Here is a 24,621-nt window from a genome sequence, read left to right as displayed (position 1 = left end):
TAAGCAGAACCACCTCGGATGCTCACGAATGGATGCTACACCCGGACATCTTCAAGGCCATCACAAAGAAATGGGGAATGCCACAAATAGATCTATTCGCTTCCCCACAAAATCACCAGCTCAAGAAATTCTGCACAAGGACATTCCACCCACTTGCATGGAAGGTGGACTCTCTATCCTTCAGCTGGAAAGGCCTGACAGCATATGCATTTCCACCTCTTCCCTTGATGCACAAGGTACTACTGAAAATCAAAGAGGAGCGTCCAAGGATAATTCTGATAGCTCCAAACTGGCCAAGACAACACTGGTACCCATTGCTGAGGAGCATGTCTCGGAGAAAATGTGGTCAATACCCCTGATGCCTCTGATGTTAACTCAGAACAACTACAACATCATACATCCAAACCTAAAAACCTTGCAACTAACTGCCTGGAACATCACATAGCAGTAACTAACCCAGACCTTTCACAAAGGGTTAAAGACATTATCCTTGAAGCCCGCAGACCTTCAACAAGAAGGAACTATGCAGGAAAATGGAAAAGGTTAGTCATTTGGAGTACTGAAAGAGGAAAAGATGTGTCGAACATAGATATTGCTAACATTCTGGAGTACTTGGCAGAGCTTCTACATACAGGCCTGTCCTATTCCTCCATCAAGATACATGCATCAGCTATCTCAGCAGAATACAGCTTTGATCCTCCTGTCTTTTCACACCCTCTACTCAGGCAGTTCCTCAGAGGGATCAAGAATGTAAAACCTCCTAGGAAACCACCATTACCAGCATGGGACTTGAATTTTGTACTAGAAAAGTTGACACTCCCTCCGTTTGAACCAGCAGCAACAGCAGATCTACAACACCTGTCATGGAAAACTGCTTTCCTACTGGCTATTACTTCAGCAAGGAGGGTTTCGGAACTACAGGCCTTAATGGCAGTGCAACCCTTCCTAATCTTCCATCAAGATAGGGTGTCCATGAGAACTAATCCTACATTTATGCCTAAGGTGGTATCCAGAGTGTCTTTAAACCAGGCAATCCACCTACCTACCTTCTTTCCCAATCCACAAAACAGAGGTGAAAGAATAATGCATACCTTGGATGTACATAGACAGTTACGCTACTACCTGGACAGAACCAAAGGTAACAGAAGAACTGACCAGCTGTTTGTAGCCTATCCTTTAGGAAGGGGGAAGGAAAAGCAATTTCCAAACAGACAATCTCCAAATGGATAGGAAATTGCATAAGATTCTGTTACTCCTACCATGGAAAACCAATTCCACAGAACATAAGACCTCATTCTACAAGGGCTACAGCCACTACCACAGCTTTCTTAAGAGGAGTGGCAACCAAGGACATTATTGAGGCGGCTACTTGGACCTCCGTGCATACATTTGCCAAGCATTATAATTTACCTCTATATTCTAGATCCCGAGCAGGGTTTGCCACTGCTGTTCTGCAAGGGATCCTGACTACACCATAATTATTATTCCTCCTCCCCTAGTTTGGCTATGGTATTCTACCCATTTGTTATGACTGCAGATGCATCCATGAAGGACATAGTACAGTTTTGTACCTACCATAAATGTAGATGTCGAACTGGATAGCATCTGCAGTCAGATCCTCCTCCTTCCCCTCTGCGGTATTCCTAGGGTATTTACCCTCCTAATAGCTAACTGGGGGGGGGGGGGGGGGTCTCTTATGGTGTATTTGTTTGTATATATGTACATACATGTTTATTTGTTGTGTTTGCCTTCTACTATTTTGGAAACATTGGCATTTATCCAAAATTTAGCTTTCCAAGAGGGCAATTGGCATCTGGGGCAAGAAACACTGAGGAAAATGGCGCCGGCTGATGCCTTTATACCCGAAGACCAGCAGAGATGACGTCGGGTGAAGTGTGACATCAGCCGAAGCCGGACCCGGACTTTGGAATCCGGCTGACCGAAGGGCTGCCTGACGACGGGACAACCCATTTGTTATGACTGCAGATGCTATCCAGTTCGGACCATCTACATTTATGGTAGGTACAAAACTGTACTTTACCCTCCCTCTAACCCCCTGACTTCTATTGACTATACCTCTTTTATTGTTTACTATGCTTAAAGCCTTCTGGTTTGTTTGCTTTTTGTAGGAGGTGTAACTTTGTATATAATTGCTTCCCATTATGGGGCACCTGACATCTGGGGCAAGAAAAACTGATGTAATGGCGTCGGCTGCATGCTTTATATCTCTGACTACCTGACGCTATGGAGGATGAGAGAGCAACTGACGCGCAGGACCCAAGACTTTAATAATCAGGCGACTGAGGGCTTCCTGCAAGCAGATAACCCTAATGTGATGACTGCAACAGTGAATACACTCTAACATCTACATTTATGGTAAGTGTACACAAGTGTACTTTCTCCAGGGAGAGGACTACCAGTAAGTGCAGTTTCATGTTAAAACTCTTAGCTTTTAGCAGCATGACCTGGAGGTTGTTTTATGGTCTGTTATGTCAGGAGGTGTTCATAGTGTTACCCTGCTGCAGTCATCACACTTGGGTTATCTTGCCGTCAGGCGGTCCCGCAGTCAGCCTGAATTCCAAAGTCTTGGTCCGGCGTCGGTTGCTGTCGCTTCTTCCCTGACGTCAGTGCGCCAGGGGGATATATGATGCATCCGACGTCATTTTCTTCAGTCTTTCTTGCCGTGCGGTGCCCGAAGCAGAAGCAGTTCGCAAATGCCGGTCGGCCAACTCCTGAGATTTTCAAAGTCGAATTTCTGATCCGAAGTCTTCAATAAAGCTAAGTACCCCGTTGGAGAAACTTTTCTTGCCTCAGACCAATGTCAGAAAAAGTTAATTGTATTTCTTGTGGGAAGCAAATACCTCATAAGGATTTTCATTCTTATTGTATACCTTGCCTAGGCCCAGACCACGACGTCTCTGGTTGTTGCTTTTGTGCTAGGTTCAATAAGCATACTATAAAAAGACGCTTTGATTTCGCACACTACTTCGGTAGAAAATGTAACTATACTATGTAGTTGGAGCAACCGACTACCGGAGTGCACAAAAAACGCAAGGATAAGGACAGGCAGCCTAGACCCAAGCCAAACTCCGAGGCCTCGGCTGGGCCGGTCTCCGGTTCACCGATTTTCAATGAGGCTCCTACGCAGACCCTGGCTACTGCAGAACTGGAACCAGAGACCGCTTCGGAGCCTTTGGCGGAGAGTACTAGGCCGACGCAGCCATTTTCTTTAGCCCCTACCGAAGACATTGCAGAAAGAGATGTCGGTGCTGCAGAAACACCTTCGGTTTCTGAAGGTGTCTTCAGACCGACGCTTACTATAAAAACGTATCCTAAGCTCAAGACTCCTAATAAAAGAAAAAAAGATTACACTTCAGTCTCCAGTTCAAGGCCCCATGCCTAAAAAACACATGCTTAAAATGGCTTAAGATTTGATCTCTTTAATCAGGGGTTCCCAACCCCCCCCCCCATACAAAAGGCCTAGAGGAAGATTATGCCTCCTCTGATAAAGTGTCTGTTTCCTCAGGCTCCTCTGAGGACCAAGATTATTCCTTTCCCCCTTATGAAGATTCTGATGCTGAGGATTCCATTCCCTCAGCTTCTCCCCCTGAAGACTATTCCTTTGGGGAAACTTTACACACTGAGGCAACATTTTCACTGGGAAGGTCAGGACTACTCTGACTCTAAGAAAAGGCTCAGAGAATTTCTTTTACTCCCCCAGCACAGACCTCTTGCTATCCCCCCAGTTTGACATTGTGGATGATGTTTACTTAGAATCTAGTTTAAATCCAGATTTTCTGCCTCCTGCTCCAGCCAAACCAGACAGATATTAGAGTGCCTGATTCCCACAAATTCCTTTATAAAAGCCCTGTTGCTGATCCAGAGACCATCTCCCAGGGTCCAAAAGGGGCTAAGGCGTCTATGGTGAAAAATCCTGTACCCTCTGAAAGTGACTCCAGAGCACTAGACAGGTGGGGGAAAAAGGTTTACACCTCAGCCACTCTAGCTGTGAGAGCACTAAATTGTCAATTTCACATGCTAAAATACCAGCAATTTCTAATGTCTCAAATAAGACAAAAAATGAACACGCACCTTCAACAATCCGAAATGAAAGAAATGCAGGATCTGTTACATGCCGCTGAACAGGTGGGCAAACGTACATTACAATGTGGATTTGATTCTTTGGAGGCTTCCTGTAGAGCAGCTGTTACTGGGTCTGTTATACGTAGGCATGCTTGGTTAAAGGAACAAACTCTGCCTGCATATGTTGAAGCAAAGCTTCTAGATGCCCCCTTACAGCAGGATGTCCTATTTGGAGTTAAAGCAGAAGTCATCTTAAAGAAAATGGAGGATAAGGCAAAATCTATGCAGACGGTCAAAGATTTTCTACAAGTTCAGCCCCCTCTCTTCTTCAGAAATTGGCCAACAAAAAAATTGGTCCTTTCCAGCTACTGACAAACCACAGAGGGGTAAATACAGACGTCCAAGAGGCAGAGGACAACCACAAACCCACTACAAACCTTGGCAATGGGGGCACTGTAACACAGATGGGAGAAGACAGGGCCCAAACTACTAGAAGGCAAACTCAATGACTTAAACCTCATATGGCCAAGCAAGACTCTCTTGGCAGCTCCCTTGGAAGGAAAATTAGCACTTTTTTCAGATAACTGGCACATTGTCACAAAGGACAAATGGGTCCTAGACATAATTTCACAAGGATACAGATTCCATTTCCACACTTTGCCAAAGAAAAGAGGAATGCCAAACCTGCCACAAAATCAATGGGCAGAGGCACAAAAACAAATTACAGCTCTCATGGACATGAGAGGAATTCAACTGGTACCTACACTGGAGCAAGGCCAATGATTTTACTCAAGACTCTTTCTAGTCCCCAGAAAGGACAATGCCTGGAGACCAATCCTGGACCTTTCAATTCTAAACACCTTCTTACAAGTACCCAAATTCAAGATGCTAACACTACAGCAGCTTCTTCCCGTGTTAGGCAAGAAAGCATGGCTAGTAACGTTGGACCTCAAGGAGGCATACCTGCATGTCCTTATCAGACAAAATTGCAGAAGATACCTCCGTTTCATTGCAGGTTCAACCCATTACCAATTCTCTGCACTGCCCTTTGGCTTATCCACTGCACCCAGGGTTTTCACAAAATGCCTGGCACCAGTAATTGCATACTGCAGACAAAGAGGAATTCAAATATACCCATACCTGGACGACTGCCTCATCCAAGCAGAAAGCAAGGACATCCTCTTACAACATCTGACTTTTGCAAAACATCTTCTAAGTTGCCTAGGGTACACAGTAAACGAAAAGAAATCAAAACTAGTACCCTCACAAAATGACATTCCTGGGTGCCAGCTTGATTACAACGGCCCAGAAGGCTTATCTGACGCCAGACAAACTACAACTGACTCAATATTTCAAAACAATGGCAACAAAGACCCAACTCCCTGCAAGAAAAATTGTGTAGGCCTTGGGCTTCATGGCATCTTGCATACTACTAATACCATTTGCAAAGCTGCACGAGGAAATTAGTGGTACCTAAAAAGCGTATGGTCTCAACACACCCTCAGCTTGGACACAATGAGATCTCTCATTCCCTGCCTTCAACAAGAGTTTCTATGGTGGTCACAGGCATGTCACCTCAACAAGGGTCAGCCTTTCACCTTGCCCCCAGCCAGGCAGACTATGACAACAGATGCATCGGACTATGCCTGGGGGGGCACACATGGCAGGACAGTGCATTCAAGGCATATGGACTGCAGATCAAAGGAATCTGCACATCAATCAAAAAGAGATGCTAGCTGTACAGAATGCTCTGACAGCCTTCAAGAACCTCTTACATCCAGGACAGCTTACAATAAGGACGGACAGCACCACAGTAATGTGGTACATAAACAAGGGGGTACACACTCCTACCTTCTATGCAGGCAAGCAATGACCTTGTGGAACACAGCACAGGCTTATCAAGTTCAGCTACAAGCTCAATTCCTGCCAGGAAAAAACACGTTGGCAGACTACCTCAGCAGAAACGTCATGGATCCCCACGAGTGGAAACTGGATCCACAAGTATTTGCAATGATAACTCAAAAATGGGGCCACCCAGACATAGACCGGTTTTCCAGCCCCCAAAACTATCAGCTAACAAAATTTTGTACAAGGACACTTCATCAAGCTTGGAAAGTGGACGCACTCCTTCAGTTGGAAAAACCTTAGTGTATGCCTTCCCTCCATTGCCCCTTCTTTCAAAGGTGCTTCTGAAAGTCAGAAAGGGGAGACCACGAACGATACTCATATCCCCAGACTGGCCACGCCAGGACTGGTATCCACTATTAAGGAATATGGCCCAGGGCCCACCATGGATTCTACCACAAATTACCCTTCTGCTCACACAAGACAATCAAATTCTACACAGTCAGCTCAAAACCTTAAACTTGGCTGCATGGCAAATCACCTAAGCAACCAGCCAGCTCCTCTCTCACAAGCTGTTATGGATGTTATTCTGGAGGCCAGGAGGCCCAGCACCAGGAAAGCCTACTCGGACAAATGGTAAAGGTTTTGCGCCTGGAACCAAGCTAAACGCCAAAATACCCTTCAGCCTGACACACCTCAGATTCTGCAATATTTAACTGAGATGCTACACAAAAGGCTTTCTTTTTCATCTATTAAAATCCACGCCTCAGCTATTTCAGCTTACTACAACACGGATCCTCCCTTATTTTCACATCCACTCCTAAGGCAGTTTCTCAGAGGGGCCAGAAACAAGGCCTCCCAGGAGAGCACCAACACCTACTTGGGACCTCGACTTTGTTCTGGAAAAACTTACGCTACCTCCTTTTGAGCCAGCTTTCTCAGCTGACTTAAAGTTTATATCATGGAAGACTGCCCTGCTGCTAGCAATTACTTCAGCGAGAAGAGATGTTCTTCATTCCACATTGCTGCAGTCCTAACTATTGGGTAGTCCGCTGTCCAGTCGGCCCGAATACCAAAGTATATGGCTGACGTCGGTCAGGGCGCATTAGACTGACGTCAGTACGTCAGGGTACTAATGCGCATGACCGACGTCATATCCTTAGTCTTTTTTGCCGCATGGTCCGATGCAGAAGCAATTTTGCGAGTGCAGGTTGGCGTTCTGAAAGTTTCTGAAGTCAGGGTTTCAGACCGAATCAAAGTTGGCTAAGTACCCCGTTGGGGAATATTTTGGTTTTTTCTTGCCTCAGTATTTAACCGGATGTCAGAAAAAGTGAATAACTGTATTTCTTGTGGGAAACAGATACCTCATAGGGATTACCATACTTTGTGTATACCTTGTTTAGGGCCTGAGCACGACGTTGTTGGATGCCGCTCTTGTGCTAGATTTAACAAACGCACTATTAAGAGGAGGTTAGACTGTGCCAGGTTAGTTTTTGGGAAGCGTTGTAATTATAAAATGCCGTCGGATGCTCCGACGCCCGCTTCGGCCAAGAAGCGCAAGGACAAAGCAGCAAAACCTAGAGTTGAAGTACCGACAGTCCTGGACGTCGGTTCTCTAGAAGGCTCAGTGGAGCCGGAGGTTCTGCCAGGAGTTTCTTTGGAGTCTCAGGGAGAGACTTTACTGTTACAAGATGTGTCCTCTCAGGAAGTAGGCCAGGCTGAGGGGGCTTCTCAGGTGGCTGTTCTTCCCTCTCTTCCTAAGGTGGTTAGGTCCTCCCCTTCTGTTTCCAAGGCTTCTTTGAGAGGCAGGCCAAGTTTAGCTTCAGTGGGGGTTTCTCCTAGTGCTTCAGGGTCTTTGCCTAAGAAACATATGCTTAAAATGGCAGAGGATTTAATTACTATGATTAGGGGTTCTATGCCCCCTCCTGATAAGAGGCCTAGGGCGGAACCTGAGTTTGAGAGTTTTGAGCAATGTTCGGAGGCTTCTGAGTCTTCGGCTGAAGACTTGCAGGAGTATCCTCCTTATTCTGATTCTGATGTGGATGATTCTACTCCTTCAGCTTCTCCTCCTGAGGATTTTTCATTTTCAGAGACTCTGCATTCCATGAGGGAGCATTTTAAATGGGAAGGTCAAGATTTCTCTGACTCCAGGAAGAGGCTTAGGGAATTCTTGTTTTTACCCCAGCATAGGCCTTTAGCTATACCTCCTGTTCTGAATGTGGTGGAAGATGTTTTTGCAGAGGCTTCCCTGAATCCAGATTCTTTGCCTCCTGCTCCAGTTAAACCGGATAGGTACTATAGGGTGCCTGAAGCTCATAAGTATCTTTTTAAGAGTCCTAGGGCAGACCCGGAAACTGTTTCTCAGGGGCCTAAAGGTGTGAAGGCCTCTGTTGTTAAAAATCCTGTTCCTCCTGATAAAGAGGCAAGGGCTTTGGATAGATGGGGAAAGAAAGTGTATACTTCTTCCACTTTAGCCATGAGGCGTTGAATTGTCAGTTTCACATGTTAAAATATCAGAATTATCTCCTTTCACAATTGAAATCTAAGGTGGATGCTCTGGCAGAAGGTATTGAATGTAAAGAGTTGCAGGATTTAGTTCATGTGTCTGAACAGGTGGGTAAACATTCCCTGCAGTGTGGTTTTGATGCTGTGCAGGCCTCCTCAAGGGTGGCTGCCACTGGTTCTGTTCTTCGTAGGCACGCCTGGTTGAGGGATCAGAATTTAGCTGAGCATGTTAAAACAAGGATTTTGGATGCTCCTTTACAGTCTGATGTGTTTGGTGCGCCTGTGGAAGCAGTTTTAAAGAAAATGGAGGACAAGGCTAAGTCTATGCAAACTGTTAAGGATTTTTTGCAGGTTCAGCCTCCGAAGTTTAGCAGAAATTGGCCTACTAAGGGATGGACTTATCCTGCTTATGATTCTCAGTCTAGGGGTAGGTCTAGACGTGGTAGGGGCAGAGCTCAAGGTTCTTTTAGGCCTAGGACAGGGAGTTCCCCTGCTCAGACTTCTGGTGAGGGCAGGGGTCAGTCCTTTCGTAAGCAGACCCAATGACCTGCCTTTTCAGCTGCCAGTACATTCCCGCCTGGCAGCACCTTTGGGAGGAAGGCTGTCTCTTTTCAAAGAAAATTGGGATTTAATTACCCAAGACAGATGGGTTCTGGATATCATTCACCACGGTTACAGGTTTTATTTCCATACCTTGCCTCCTTTCAAAAGGCATGCCAGACATTCCTCCTCTACAAAGAACAGAGGCTCACAGGCAAATTTCTCTGTTGCTCGAAATAGGGGCCATTCAGCCAGTTCCTGTGCCAGAAAGGGGCCTAGGATTTTATTCTCGCCTGTTCCTAGTACCAAAGAAGGGGAACACGTGGAGACCAATTTTGGATTTATCTCTCCTCAACACTTATCTGGACATTCCCAAGTTCAAAATGTTGACGTTACAACAGCTTTTACCTCTGCTGGGCAAAGATCACTGGATGGTAACTTTAGATCTCAGGGAAGCTTACCTTCATGTGCCTATAAGACTAAGTTGCAGGAAGTATCTGCGTTTTCGAGCTGGAAATTCTCATTATCAGTTCTCTGCATTGCCCTTTGGCTTATCTACTGCCCAGAGTATTCACAAAGGTTCTGGCTCCAGTGATAGCTTACTTCAGGCTAAAAGGAATTCAAATCTATCCTTACTTGGACGACTGCCTGATTCTGGCTCAAGAAAAGGAAGATCTTCTACAGCATTTGGAATATGTCATAGCAGTGCTAAGATGCCTAGGGTATTCTGTGAACGAAATAAAGTCCAGTCTAGTACCCTCTCAAGTCATGTGCTTTCTGGGTGTGAGACTGAATACAGCAGCCCAGATGGCCTTTTAACCCCGGACAAACAAAAGAATCTTTCCAGTTACTTCCATCAACTATCTCTTCAGTCCGGGCTGACTGCAAGGACAGTCCTTCAAGCCTTAGGGTTCATGGCATCTTGTATTCTGGTGCTTCCCAATGCCAAACTGCATATGAGGAAGCTGCAATGGTATCTCAAAAATGTATGGACACAGCACTGCCAGGATTTGGACACTGTCATTCAAATAATACCTTGCATTCAAAAGGAATTTTTGTGGTGGGCTCAGGAATGTCACCTAAACAAGGGACTCTCTGTGACCCGGCCAGAGGCGAGTCAGATTCTAACGACAGATGCCTCAGACATTGCTTGGGGAGCTCATCTAAATGGAAAGTGGATACAAGACAAGTGGCCTGCCAGACTACAGCATCTACATATCAACATGAAAGAGATGTTAGCAGTCCAGTTTGCATTAAGGGCTTTCAAGGAGTTGTTACTTCCTGGACAGGTGTTGATTCTAACAGACAACACAACTGTCATGTGGTACATCAACAAACAAGGGGGAACACATTCTTACCCATTGTGCAGGCAAGCAATGATTTTATGGGAGACTGCGCTCAGCTTGCAACTAACTCTTCAGGCAAGGTTTTTGCCGGGAGCACAGAACTCCTTAGCAGATGTGTTAAGCAGAAAAATCATGGATCCCCACGAGTGGAAACTGGATCTTCATGTATTTCAAAAATTGACAGTGTCATGGGGAACTCCAGACATAGATCTGTTCGCTTCTCCACTAAACCAACAGCTGCCAAAGTTTTGCACAAAGAGATTTCATCACACAGCTTGGAAAGTGGATGCTCTTTCTTTCAGTTGGAAAAATCTTCATGTGTATGCTTTTCCACCTCTGCCTCTTCTTCCAAAGGTGCTTCTAAAGGTCAGACAAGACAAGCCAAGGATGATTTTGATAGCTCCAGATTGGCCTCGGCAGCACTGGTACCCATTACTGAGGAGTCTGGTAAGGAAGCCTCCATGGCCTTTACCCTTGATTCCACACCTGTTGTCTCAGAGGGACGGTCACCTGCTCAATGTCAAGCTTCACTCTCTTCATCTAACAGCCTGGCATATTCTGTTTTGAAAGACAGCAGGTCTCAACTTCCTCAACAAGTTTTAAATGTGATTATGGAAGCCAGAAGACCTAGTACAAGGAAAGTGTACGCAGAAAAATGGAAGAGATTTTTATTTTGGACTGCAGCAGCGAATTTGGAGATTTCTGAGCCTAATTTGAGTGTGGCTCTTCAATATCTTACTGAGTTACTGGACAAAGGTTTGTCTTTCTCTTCCATTAAGATTCATGCTGCAGCAATTTCAGCTCACTATGATTGTGACCCACCATTGTTTTCACATCCTTTGTTCAAGCAATTTCTTAGAGGGGCAAAGAATATAAGACCCCCACGTAGAGCTCCTACTCCTGCTTGGGATCTCAATTTTGTGTTGGAGAAACTTACTCTACAACCTTTTGAGCCTCATGGCTACTGCTGAACTGAAATACTTGTCATGGAAGACTGCTTTTTTGTTGGCCATTACTTCTGCAAGAAGGGTTTCTGAGTTGCAGGCCCTTATGGCGGTTGAGCCTTTTTTGATTTTTCATAAGGATAGGGTATCATTACGTACTAATCCTTCCTTTATGCCTAAGGTGGTTTCTAGTGTGGCTTTAAACCAAACTATTCATTTGCCTACTTTTTATGCAGATCCTCAAAATAAAGGGGAAAAGATTTTGCATACTTTAGATGTACACAGGCAATTGCGTTATTTAAGCAGGACTAAGGATTTTAGGCAGTCTCAGCAGTTGTTTGTTTCTTTTGCTTTGAGTTCGCAGGGCAAGCCTGTGTCAAAACAAACTGTTTCTGGGTGGATTGGGTTTTGCATTGCATTTTGTTATTCCCATCATGGCAAGGAGATTCCAGCTGGGATTAGGCCTCATTCCACTAGGGCTACTGCCACTTCAACAGCATTTCTAAGGGGGGTGGCAACTAAGGATATTTTGGAGGCAGCTACTTGGAGTTCAGTGCATACTTTCTCTAAGCATTATCACCTTCCTCTCTACTCTGTCTAGGGCTGGTTTTGCCACAGCTATTTTGCAAGGCATATTGTCAGCTCCTGCTTCTTTATGATTTGCCAGCCTCCCTTACCTCTGCTTTGGGATTCTACCCAATAGTTAGGACTGCAGCAATGTGGAATGAAGAACATAGTACAGTTTTGTACCTACCATAAATGTAGATGTTCGAGGATCCACATTGCTGCAGTCCAATTTACCTCCCTCCTTCCCTCTGTGTTTAGGGGTGGTTGTGTAGGTGAGGTTATATGCTGGTAATTTTGTATATATTGTACATATTTTTGGTGCAGGTATGTTTGGCCTTATCTTTTTAGGGTCTTCTGACATCTGGGGCAAGAAAAGACTGAGGATATGACGTCGGTCATGCGCATTAGTACCCTGACGTACTGACGTCAGTCTAATGCGCCCTGACCGACGTCAGCCATATACTTTGGTATTCGGGCCGACTGGACAGCGGACTACCCAATAGTTAGGACTGCAGCAATGTGGATCCTCGAACATCTACATTTATGGTAGGTACAAAACTGTACTTTTCAGAGCTTCAGGCACTAATGATAGTAGAGCCTTTCTTCATTGTTCATCAAGACAGAGTTTCTCTATGAACTAACCCCTCCTTTATGCCTAAGGTGGTATCCAGTGTGGCTCTAAATCAAACCATCCATTTACCCACCTTCTTTCCAAATCCACAGAACAAAGGAGTAAGACTCCTACATTCCTTGGACATTCAGACAGCTACGTTACTACTTGGATAAAACTAAGGTTTTCAGAAAATCTGGCCAGCTTTTTGTATCCTATGCTACAGCAACACAAGGAAAGGCTATCTCAAAAACAGACCATTTCCAAATGGATAGGACATTGCATACGTTTTTGCTACACCCACCATGGAAAACCAGTTCCTGCTAGCATAAGGCCCAACTCTTCCAGGGCAGCAGCTACATCTAAAGCCTTCCTCAGGGGGGTGCCAACCAAGGATATTCTGGAAGCTGCAACTTGGAGTTAAGTACACACCTTCACCAAACATTACCACTTACCACTTCACTCTAAGACTAGAGCTGGCTTTCGCCACTGCAGTTTTGCAGGGCCTTCTAGCCTCCTCTAACCCTGTTTGACTCCACCTCCCATCTTTAGCTTTGGGATTCTACCCAAGTGTGATGACTGCAGCAGGGTAACACGAACATAGTACAGTTTTGTACCTACCATAAATGTATATGTTCGAGTGTATCCCCTGCTGCAGTCCAGGTTACCCTCCCTCCATCCCCTCTGACCTAACTAAGACCTTTCTATACCTTAAAATCTGTTACAACCTTTGTGGTGTATTTGCTTATAGCTGGAGGGATTTTTTGTTTATGCTACACCTTTTTTATTATTGGTACTATCTACTGATCACCATTTGGGGGGGAGGCACCTGACATCTGGGGCAAGAAAAACTGAAGAAAATGGCGTTGGATGCCTCTCGTATACCCCTGGCACTCTGACGTCAGGGAAGAAGTGACAGCAACCGACACAGGACCAAGACTTTGGAATTCGGGCCGACTGCGGAACCGCCTGACGACAGGATAACCCAAGTGTGATGACTGCAGCAGAGTATACACTCTAACATCTCCATTTATGGTAGGTGCAAAACTGTACTTTCTTCCAGTCCTTAATTGATTAGTGACAAGTTGAGCAGAATCAGGTTGGCAGCTGGAAGCAAAGATGTCCTTACACTTTGTAGGAAACCACTTGCAAAACTATTTAGCCCTTTGGTTACCCTCTGTTTAGTAACTAATCAGGAACCCAGTGCATTAGTTTCCACCATTTGTTGAATTAAAGTAATTAGTGTCTGTCTTGTATTTGCTGAAGTACAAGTAAATGCATTTTTCAAGTCATGCCAGTAAAAGCAACCTGGCATCAAGTAATATTTTATGATATGGTGCTCGTTTCTGTAAGTATGCCTTGAAGTTGGAGAGGTCTAACTCATCTGGTTAAACTGTCAAAATGAAAAGTTTTTAAGATGCTGGTATTCTCTTCCTAGCTTGGCTTTGGAAGGCGCAGACCAACAAACTGTGTGTGGTTGGATAGTCTTCCCTCTGACATGACATCGGAAACATTAAAGAAGCACTACTCGCAGTTTGGGACTGTGGTAGAGGTACGTTTCTTTCCATAAGTTTTCAGAATTTGTTTAACTTTGAAAGTGATCAAACAGTGAATATGATCTATAGTGATGAAACATTGCATAGCTTGGATAATACTGTGGACATCAGGAGCTGTTGTCAATTTAAAATTAACAAATGCATTACTTGAAGCATATCCCACACACTGACTTACATAGTGTTCTGCTTGGGGATGGATGTGTTGCTTCTTGTCCTTTATTTTATTTATTAGGTTCAACCAGAAGACCAGTAAAAACAGAGAGAAATCTCAACAGGACTATGAGAGCCAGAAAAGACTGATGTTCGTGCATACAGCTGCAGTCATAACAGATGGGTTATCCTGCCGTCAGGCGGGTCCTCGGTCGGCAGAATTCCAAAGTCTAGTTCCGGCGTCGGATGTCGTCGCTTCTTCCCTGACGTCAGTGCGGCAGAGGTATAAAAGAACCAGCCAATGCCATTTTCTTCAGTCTTTCTTGCCGCGTGGTGCTCGAAGCAGAAGCAGTTCGCAAGTGCCTGTCGGCCAGCTCCTGAGATTACGAATATTTTTCAGCCGAAGTCTTCTTGAAAGCCAAGTACCCCATTGGGGAATCTTTTCTTGCCTCAGACCGATGTCAGACAAAGTTAATAATTGCATTTCATGTGGGAAGCAAATACCACATAAGGATTTCCATTCCTTCTGCATTCCTTGCTTAGGCCCAGACCGCGATGTCTCGGCCTGTCGTTTTTGTGCTCTATTCAACAAACGCACTATTAAGCGTCGGGCGGAGTTCGCCCACCACTATTTTGGTAAAAAATTTAATTACATTATGTCGTCTGATACTCCCGACTCCAGTTTTGAGTAAAAGATGCAAAGATAAGGACCGATATACGAGGTCCGCGACTTCTACCGACACCATGCTAAAGCCGGCTACAGGTGCTCCGGTTCTCAGCGAGGCGCCTACGCAGCCTCTGAGTACTGATGACGCTTCTGTAGCGGTGTCTTCTGTGCCTGAGGTGGCAGGGTCCTCGGCCCCCACCCCGACTACAGATACCGGCGCCTCTCTTGGCGGGGAAACTGAGTTTAGACAGGCCTGCCACCTCTCAAGTTGTCTTCAGGCCTTCTTTTTCCATTAAGGCTTTCACAAAATCTAAAGCAGCCATGAAAACTAAGACAAGCTCCACAGAGCCCCTGTCAAGGCCCCATGCCTAAAAAACAGATGCTCAAAATGGCTGAGGATTTGATTACTCTTATCAGGGGTTCTCAACCCCCTTCGGACAAAAGGCCCAGATTGGAGGAAGACTACCCTTCCTCGGACCAGGCCTCTATTACCTCAGAACATTCTGAGGACCAGGAATATTCATACTCCCCTTTTGAAGATTCTGATGGGGAGGAGTCCACTCCCTCTGCCCCCCCCCCCCTGAGGACTATTATTTTGGGGAAACCTTGCATACCTTGAGGGAACACTTCCACTGGGAAGGCCAAGATTACTCAGATTCCAAGAAAAGGCTCAGGGATTTCCTCTTGCTTCCTCAGCACAGGCCTCTGGCTCTACCTCCTGTCTTAGACATACTAGATGATGTGTACTCAGAGGCCAGCCTTAACCTAGATTCTTTATCTCCAGCTCCAGTCAAGCCTGACAGGTATTACCGGGTTCCTGATTCACACCAATTCCTATACAAAAGCCATGCGACTGACCCAGAAAATATTTCACAGGGTCCCAAGGGAATTAAGGCCTCCACTGCCAAAAATCCATTACCTTCAGAGAGAGATTCCAGAGCTTTAGAAAGGTGGGGGGAAAAGGTATACACCTCGGCCACTTTAACCATGAGGGCATTAAACTCTCAGTTCCATATGTTAAAGTATCAACAGCTTTTTTTATCTCAGTTGAAAAGCAAAATGTCACAACCTGAACAACCAGACTTGAAGGAGTTGCAGGATTTGTTGCATAGTGCAGAGCAAGTGGGTAAACATACCTTGCAATGTGGCTTTGATGCTTTAGAGGCCTCTTGTAGAGCTGCTGTTACAGGATCTGTCATACGTGTAGACATGCTTGGCTCAAAGAGCAAACCTTACCAGATCATGTCAAAGCTAAATTACTAGATGCACCTCTTCAAAAAGATGTATTGTTTTGTGTTAAAGCTGAGGAGGTATTAAAGAAAATGGAGGAAAAGGCAAAATCAATGCAAACAGTGAAAGATTTCCTACAGGTACAACTGCCACGTTTCAGTAGAAATTGGCCTTCAAAAAATTGGACCTTTCCAGCCACAGACAGACCTCAAAGAGGTAGATACAGGCGCCCGAGAGGTAGAGGGCAATCTCAAGGATCATTTAGAGGCAGACAATGGTAAACACCTACACCAAGAGGGGGTGAGGATAGTTCACAGCTGTTCAGAAAGCAGACCCAATGACTTTCCCCTTTGCATGCCAAGCAAGGCTCAAATGGCAGCACCTTTAGGTGGAAAACTGGCATTATTTTCAAAAAAATTGGCATATTGTCACAAAAGACAAATGGATCCTGGACATTATAGACAGAGGCTACAGATTCCACTTTCACACCCTTCCAAAAATGAGGCATGCCAAACCTGCCACACAATCAAAGGGCAGAGGCACAAAAACAAATTTCAGATCTCATGGACATGAAAGCTATTCAAGAGGTACCTGCACAAGAACAGGGTCAAGGTTTTTATTCCAGACTATTCCTGGTACCACGGAAGGGCAAGGATTGGAGACCTATTTTGGACCTATCCATCCTAAACACATTTACTCGTACCAAAGTTCAAGATGCTCACATTACAGCAGCTTCTTCCCATGCTGGGCAAGGAGTCTTGGCTGGTAACATTGGACCTCAAGGAGGCATACCTGCATGTCCCAATCAGACAAGATTGCAGAAGATACCTCAGATTTCTTGCAGGTTCATCCCATTATCAATTCTCTGCATTGCCCTTTGGCTTATCTACTGCGCCCAGAGTGTTCACGAAATGCCTGGCATCAGTAATTGCCTTCTGCAGACTTCAAGGGATACAAATATACCCATATCTGGCTGACTGCCTGATCCAAGCGGACAGCAAACACACTCTTCTGAAACACCTGGCGTTTGTAATAATGTTGAAATCTCTGGGATACACAGTCAACAAAAAGAAGTCAAGACTAATACCCTCTCAATCAATAATTTTCCTGTGTGCCAGCTTGGATACAAACACCCAGATGGCCTACCTCACGCCAGAGAAACAAGGGCAATTAACTCAATACTTCAGAAAACTGGCAACCTTCACTAGGCTGACTGCAAGGAAAATCCTGCAGGCTCTGGGATTTATGGCATCTTGCATCCTGCTAAACCCATGTGCAAAGCTGCATATGAGGAAACTTCAATGGTACCTAAAAAACTTATGGTCTCAACACAGCCACAGTTTGGAAGCAATCATACCACTGATTCCATGTCTTCAAAAGGAATTTCTGTGGTGGGCTCAAGCATGCCAAAGAAACATAGGTCTCCCATTCTGCAAGCCTCAAGCAAATCAAGTCATCACAACAGACGCCTCGGACTACGCCTGGGGGGCGCACATGACAGATCGGTGCATTCAGGGCAAGTGGTCACAAAAAGAAAAGCACCTACACATCAATCAAAAGGAAATGCTAGCAGTGAAAAATGCTATTATGGCCTTCAAAGACCTACTGCATCCAGGCCAGCTATTGATAAGGACAGACCACACCACAGTGATGTGGTACATAAACAGGGAGGAACTCATTCATACCCCCTGTGCAGACTAGCCATGTCTCTTTGGAACACGGCTCTGGAATTGCAAATCCAACTTCAAGCACAATTCCTGCCAGGGAAGGAAAACACGCTGGCAGACAACCTAAGCAGAAATATGACCGATCCACACGAATGGAAGTTGCATCCTCAAATTTTCGCAAAGATAATTCAGGCATGGGGAAGGCCAGACATAGATCTCTTTGCTACCCACAGAAATTACCAATTGAAAAAATTCTGCTCCAGGACCTATCAGCCACAGGCCTGGAAAGTGGACGCACTTTCTTTCAGTTGGACAACATTGACAGTTTATGCCTTTGAAACCTCTTCCTCTGCTGCCCAAAATTCTATTAAAAGCCAGAGCAGACCGGCCAAAGATGATTCTCATTGCTCCAGACTGGCCAAGACAACACTGGTATCCACTCCTGAGGAGCCTGACTCATTCCCCACCATGAATCCTGCCTCTAGTGCCTCTTCTGTTGACCCAGCACAACTTCAAAACTCTTCACAGTCAGCTGAAAACCCTCAATTTAGCCGCATGGAGGATTCTTTGATTTCCCAACAGACCCTCCTCTCCAAGGAGGTGCAGGATGTCATCTTGGAGGCCAGAAGGCCTTCTGCTAGAAAAGCCTACTCCACCAAATGGAAATGGTTTTGTGCCTGGAATCAGAAAAAGGGACAGAATCCTGGGGTACTGAATTTACCTCAGATATTACAGTACCTAGCTGAGATGCTAAACAATGGACTTTCCTTCTCCATCAAGATCCATGCTTCAACCATTTCTGCACAATACAACACTGATCCTCCTTTATTCTCTCATCCTCTCTTAAGACAGTTCCTCAGAGGGGCTAAGAATATAAAACCCCCAAGGAAGCCACCAGTACCTGCTTGGGACCTCAACTTCATTTTAATAAAACTGACCCTGCCTCCATTTGAGCCAGCTGCTTCAACAGAACTGCAATATTTGTCATGGAAAACAACCTTCCTTCTGGCTATCAACTCAGCAGGCAGGGTTTCGGAACTACAAGCCCTCATGACTGTGCAACCTTTCATCATTTTCCATCAGGACAGAGTTTCCTTACGAACCAACCCTTCATTTATGCCAAAGGTAGTATCCAGGGTAGCTTTGAATCAGGCTATCCACTTACCTACCTTTTACCCTAATCCACAAAACAAAGGGGAGAGGCTACTACATCCTTGGACATTCACAGACAGCTCCGTTATTACTTGGACAGAACAAAGCCGTTCAGAAAATCAGAGCAACTCTGTCCTATGCTACAGGTGCTCAAGGGAAGCCTATTTTCAAACAGACCATCTCAAAATGGATAGCCCACTGCATACGCTTTTGTTACTCTTTTCATGGTAAAACTGTACCTACAGGCATCAGATCTCTCTCCACAAGGGCCACAGCTACCTCTGCAGCTTTCCTCAGGGGGGTTCCTACCAAAGATATTTTGGAAGCAGCCACTTGGAGTTCTGCACATACTTTCTCCAAGCATCATCACCTACCATTATACTCCAAAACTAGAGCGGGCTTTGCCACTGCAGTCTTGCAGGGCATCCTGGCTCCACCTAGTTCCACTTAGTGCCTACCACCCCTTTATTAGCTTTGGGATTCTACCCATCTGTTATGACTGCAGCTGTATGCACGATGAACATAGTACAGTTTTGTACCTACCATAAATGTAGATGTTGGAGTGCTAATACAGCTGCAGTCCAGGTTTCCCTCCCTCCTTCCCCTCTTGGGACAGGCCTTATGGCTAACACCTCCTCGTACAACCTCATTGGGGTATTCTTTTATGGTGTATTTGCTTGCAACTACTGTTTTTTGATTGTATTGCATTTGCTTTATTACATAAATTTATGTTTTGCCTTCCTTCTGGGGGCACCTGCCATCTGGGGCAAGAAAAACTGAAGAAAATGGCGTTGGCTGGTTCTTTTATACCCCTGTCGCACTGACGTCAATGAGGAAGCGACGACAACCGACGCCGGACCTAGACTTTGGAATTTGGCCGACCGAGGACCCGCCTGACGGCAGGAAAACCCATCTGTTATGACTGCAGCTGTATTAGCACGTGAACATCTACATTTATGGTAGGTACAAAACTGTACTTTGTGTTAAACTCAATAGCAGTTTTTTGTGGAATTTAAAGAAAATTTGTGGAGAAATAGCTTTCAGGAGGTATAGGTTTGGACCGAAACAGTAAAGATGTTCGTGGGGACCTAGAAAGGAAAATATAACAAAAGAGGGTAGAAACTTTTGAAAATATCTGGTGTAGAAGGATGTGAATTTAGTAGTAGGGACACTGAATTTACATGTTATTTTTCTGTAGGCTAGACTAAATAGAAGTTGTATTTCACTGGAATATGTACATTTAATTGAAAGCTTCGACACATGTCCAGTAACTATTTCAGATCATGCTCCAATAAAGCCAAATTAAAAATGCAGAGTAATGGAGTAAAAATGAGACACTACCATTTTCCTACCTACCCGTTAAAAATGGAGGAATTTAATGAATGGATAGTTTAAATTATTTGAGCGTTATTGGGAAAGATAGAAATTTCTTCAGGAAGATTAGTAGCTTGTGAGATTTTAAAATAGGGTAGACACAAAAAGTTATGGTTAAGACGTAATAGAAATTACTTAGAGGAGCTGACAAAAGTTCAAGTATTGCAGAATAACTGGGATCTCATGATAAAAAGCAGAGGAGCAACTGCACAGTGTTGAGTAGAAAATAAGGGTTAGTATTTGGGTAATGTGCTTGAGGTTAGAAAGATTGTTCTTGACTATTTGATGACCATTCCAGAGCACAAAAACTTTTACCACAGCGACTTAAGCAGCAGGAAATAGGATTGTTGCCGGACTTAAGACTGTATGACAAAAAGAATAACGAGATACTGTAGAGGTATTAGAGACATTTTGGAAATTTCATGAAAATGTCTATAAAGCAGAGGGCTGTGGAAACCAAGAAAGAACTCAAATTGAAATATTTATAAAAGACTTAATTATGCCAAGATTCGAGGAAGATGAGGCTCAACTAACAGCTAAGATAGGAGATGAGATAAAAACTGATGTATAGTCACTTTGCAGGGAAGTTTCCAGCAACATATGGTATTCCTGTGGATGTTTGTAAGTTAGGAGGGAAAATGATAAAGAAATGGAAGATTTTGTTTAATAGTTTTTCAAAAGGAAGGAGAGCACCAGCACTGTGGTAGCTGTCTTAACCAAAAGTGTTGACTCATCAGACCCAACCTCATATTGACCCATTTCAATCTTAAACCATGCTTATAAAGTGTTTGTCTAAACTAGCTAAAAACGGCAGAGGTGTTGCCAAAACTCATGTATGGATACATATGATTCTGTGGACGGGAGGCAAACGTTTGTCACCATTAATAGAATCATGATGATGAACCTGAAGGAAACCGAATGTAAACAAGTACTGCTGCTGTTGGGTCTTGATGCATAGAAAGCTTTCAAAAGAGTTGTTGTCTTTACCCTTATCCCGGTTAGGGGTCGCCACAGCGGTACTCCGGTCTGCTAATGTTTGGTAGTGGATTTTTACGTGCCGAGTTACCAGCCCTGGCGCACAACCTTCAACGAAGGCACGCCCATTCACGCATGCATCCACACGGAAAATGCTGTAGCTGAGAATCGAACGGGGCAACGTCTTGCTGTGAGGCGACAACGCTAAAACAGAGTAAGATGGGATTTTGAGTAGGGCACTGGATTCTTTTGCATTCCATGATACAATAATGAGGTTAATTTGGAGAATATATAGATGACCCAAGGCAAGAATTTTAAGTTGTTGGCTTCCTCTCCAAGTTTTCTTTGAACAGAGGAACCTGGCAGGCTAGTCATCTCTTCCTATTGCATTTATATTTAGTCACTGACAAAGAAAATTAAATACTCAGAAATTCAAGTATATAATTATTATGGTAGTCAATAGTTGGCTTTATTTGCAGATGGTATTTTGTACTTGATAAGTCCAGGAAAGGTATGCTGGTGTTGAACATTTTGAGACTTACCATTTCAAGTTTAGCCAACAAATCCTATTCAAAATTTCCCACTAGCCTCAAGGAGAGCAAGACAAGATAGACTAGGAGAGAATTTGAGGCTTCCCATCCAGTAAGCTAGGTTTACATTGAAGGTGGCAATGGTGCTACTTTTTGACATGTAGTGGAATTTTGTTCCAGAGGTGACATATGTTTGGATATGAATTTATGAAACCAACATGTCTTATTTTTGCTGATGGATTAGTTCCTTTGAGTATCTGTTCTGCAAAAGAATAGGAGATCAAATGGGGTTGGCTCTTTCTTGGTACAAAAGGCTAGACATAGATGTCCATGATGAAGTCTGTAAGGGACTGAGTACAGTGAAAAGGCTGCTAGTCTGTTCTGATAACTAATATTTTTGAGGCCACTGATCTTTAGATATGAATTTCTTGGTCTCTCAAGTTGTATACTTCCAGATAAATGCCAAAAGGTACATTATATTCAGTAATGAGTATAAGATATGGGTAAAGGAAAATTAATACTTATTTGGATCTAGTGGAAATGCCTTTGGAAATTGACTTTCCAAACTGCTGTGGATACGTGATGTTCAAATGATGAGTAATTATCAACAAGAATACCCAGATCCTTTACAACAGTGTCTCATTGGAGGTGTGCATCTCCTATATGGTAAGTGAAACTGATTTGTTTATCAAAATGAAATATGCTACAGTTCTTTACCATTGTCTTTGTACCAAATGTCAACATAAGATCTAAGCTGCGTTGGAGCAATTAAGTCAGTTGGAGATTGAATAATAATGCCCAGTTTATAGTAATCAGCAAATGTAGTTAATCATAAGCCAGAATTGATGGTCGAAAACTGAGCCTTGTGGTACACAATTGGTAACTATTTTACTTTCAGAAGTAGCACTTGCTACTCTAAACATATGGTTTCTGTCAGCCAAAGAGGTAGCTATCCGTCACACAATAATGATTTATATTCAGACTTACAGGTCTATCAGTAATGCTTGCATGGACAATAATGTGAAAGGCCATGGCTAGGTGTAGGCATGCTGTATATGCTACATAACCATCATCTATGGCATTGGTTACATTTTCAAAGAAATTAATTAGGTTATATAGGCAGAACCTTCTTTTACTAAAACCAAATTGATGAGGATTCAGGATTGAGAGAGTTTCAGTGTCCATATTAATGAAGTGTAAGATAATGCTCTCTATAGCTTTCACATGAGGCTAGTGAGACTAATTGGAGATGCTTTGATTTAGAGAGTTTAAGTAGGGGTTTAGAAAGGCCATATGTGGCACAGATAGGCATCTTCTTGTATTGTCAAGGCCCATGGATTATGTACTAATTTGTAAAATATCTGAGTACTTATTCCACAGTAATTAGAGGGATTGTGAAACCAATGGGGGTAGGTATAACCGCAGGTGAGTGAAAGTTGCACTAAATTTGTTAGACTATTAGCTATTTCTTTTGAGTCTGAGTGTAGTAGTATTGTGGATAGGCTCCAAACACTGTTGGGTGTTGGTCAACTTCCTGACATGGTTAAAGATTTACATTTAATTTTGGTTTTAGTGGCTGTTTCAAGGCTTGTGTTCAACTCTGAGCTTCCTAATTGTGAAGTATTTAGGAATATGAATTAAAAAGGTTTTTGCTACGGTAGCTAAGGATATGAGTTAAGAAATTAAAAAGAGAGAATAAAAGCTAGGAAACTGGAAGTTCTTGTTTATGGGTGTGAATTGTAAGATATAAGCAGTGAAAATATTCAGTCCCTGTAGTTTTATGTGCAGGTAAGGCTTACTTTCATAGAGGAAACGTTGTGAACAATTAGAGTTGAAGGAATTTATCTGGGAGGGAAAGAGGACAAGAGTTAAGTGAGGTAAGTTGGTCCTCCCAATAGAACAGAAGCAAAATGTTGTAATTCAAAGTAGAAAGAATTGTTAATGGTATGAAATGGGTGGGGGATGAAGAAATAAGGAGAGTAGGATTTTGGATGCAGATCTTTGAGGTGAATAACCACCATACAGAAAAATCAATCAGAGGAGGCTACAAAAAATTGGGAATAGAGACAGGAAAAGCAACTTACAAGGGAACAGTGGGATGACCTATGTACGGCTCCCAGGTGTACAACTAAGTCCAGAAGGTTTAGAATTTTTGGCTGAAAGTGTTTGCCTAGGTATTTTTACACCACAAGCAGATTTTTTTCTTCAGGCAGAAGCAAACGGTGGAGGTGTGATGTGGAAGAAAGAGGCAAGTTTGAATAGGTTATTTCTTTTTGAGGGGTGTAGTGAATTGACCGTTGTAAAAAAAAAAAAAATTTGTACATTGCTGTGTCAAATATTGGGGGAGCAGTTGTCTATAACTAAGCAAATGATTCTTTTAAGCTGGTGCACAGGATCTGAATTCCCTATACATAAGGCCTTGTTAAGGTCTGTTTTTTGGCTGCCAAAAAAGCAATTAGTAGAAAATGGAAATTCAAAATCTAAACCAGCTGTACTTGAAGTATTGAATATTGTAAAAGAGATGAAAAAACTGGAAGAGGTACCTTAAGAAAAGGGAAGGAGCAAATTTCACAGAAGTAAATGGAATTTGCGGGAACACCAAAGGCAAAATAATAAGGAAGAGGAGTGAGGTTTAATGGAAGGCAGGAGTTGCGTGATGTATGTAACGGACTGAAAGATATGATCTGAAGTAGGAACTTCATTTGTCAGCAACCTTTGGGATACGGATCTGATCTCGGATCCGAGCCAGCAACTTTTACCACAGCATAGATCCGACCTCCTAGCTCCTCCCTTTACCCATAATCCCCTGCCAACCCTGACTGACCTCAGATCTAGTTTGCCGCGCTTCAAGCCTACCAGCTGGATTTCGAGCTCCTGGTA

General features: G+C 43.8%; 1 protein-coding gene across 1 annotated transcript in view; it reads left to right on the top strand.

Annotated features, from left to right (window-relative positions):
- The window catches only part of LOC122797813 (msx2-interacting protein-like), a 172,499-nt gene that overhangs the window by 43,556 nt on the left and 104,322 nt on the right, over positions 1 to 24,621 (top strand). The window contains exon 3 of the mRNA XM_044066336.1: positions 13,879 to 13,992. Within this exon, the coding sequence (XP_043922271.1) occupies positions 13,879 to 13,992 (114 nt within the window). The remainder of the gene's footprint in view (positions 1 to 13,878; positions 13,993 to 24,621) is intronic.

The sequence above is a fragment of the Protopterus annectens genome, chromosome 3.part1, assembly GCF_019279795.1.
Source record: "Protopterus annectens isolate FY-2018-M chromosome 3.part1, PAN1.0, whole genome shotgun sequence".
NCBI lineage: Eukaryota > Metazoa > Chordata > Ceratodontiformes > Protopteridae > Protopterus > Protopterus annectens.
The sequence above is the reverse complement of the archived record's forward strand: the minus strand, read 5'-3'. Positions and strand labels throughout refer to the sequence as shown.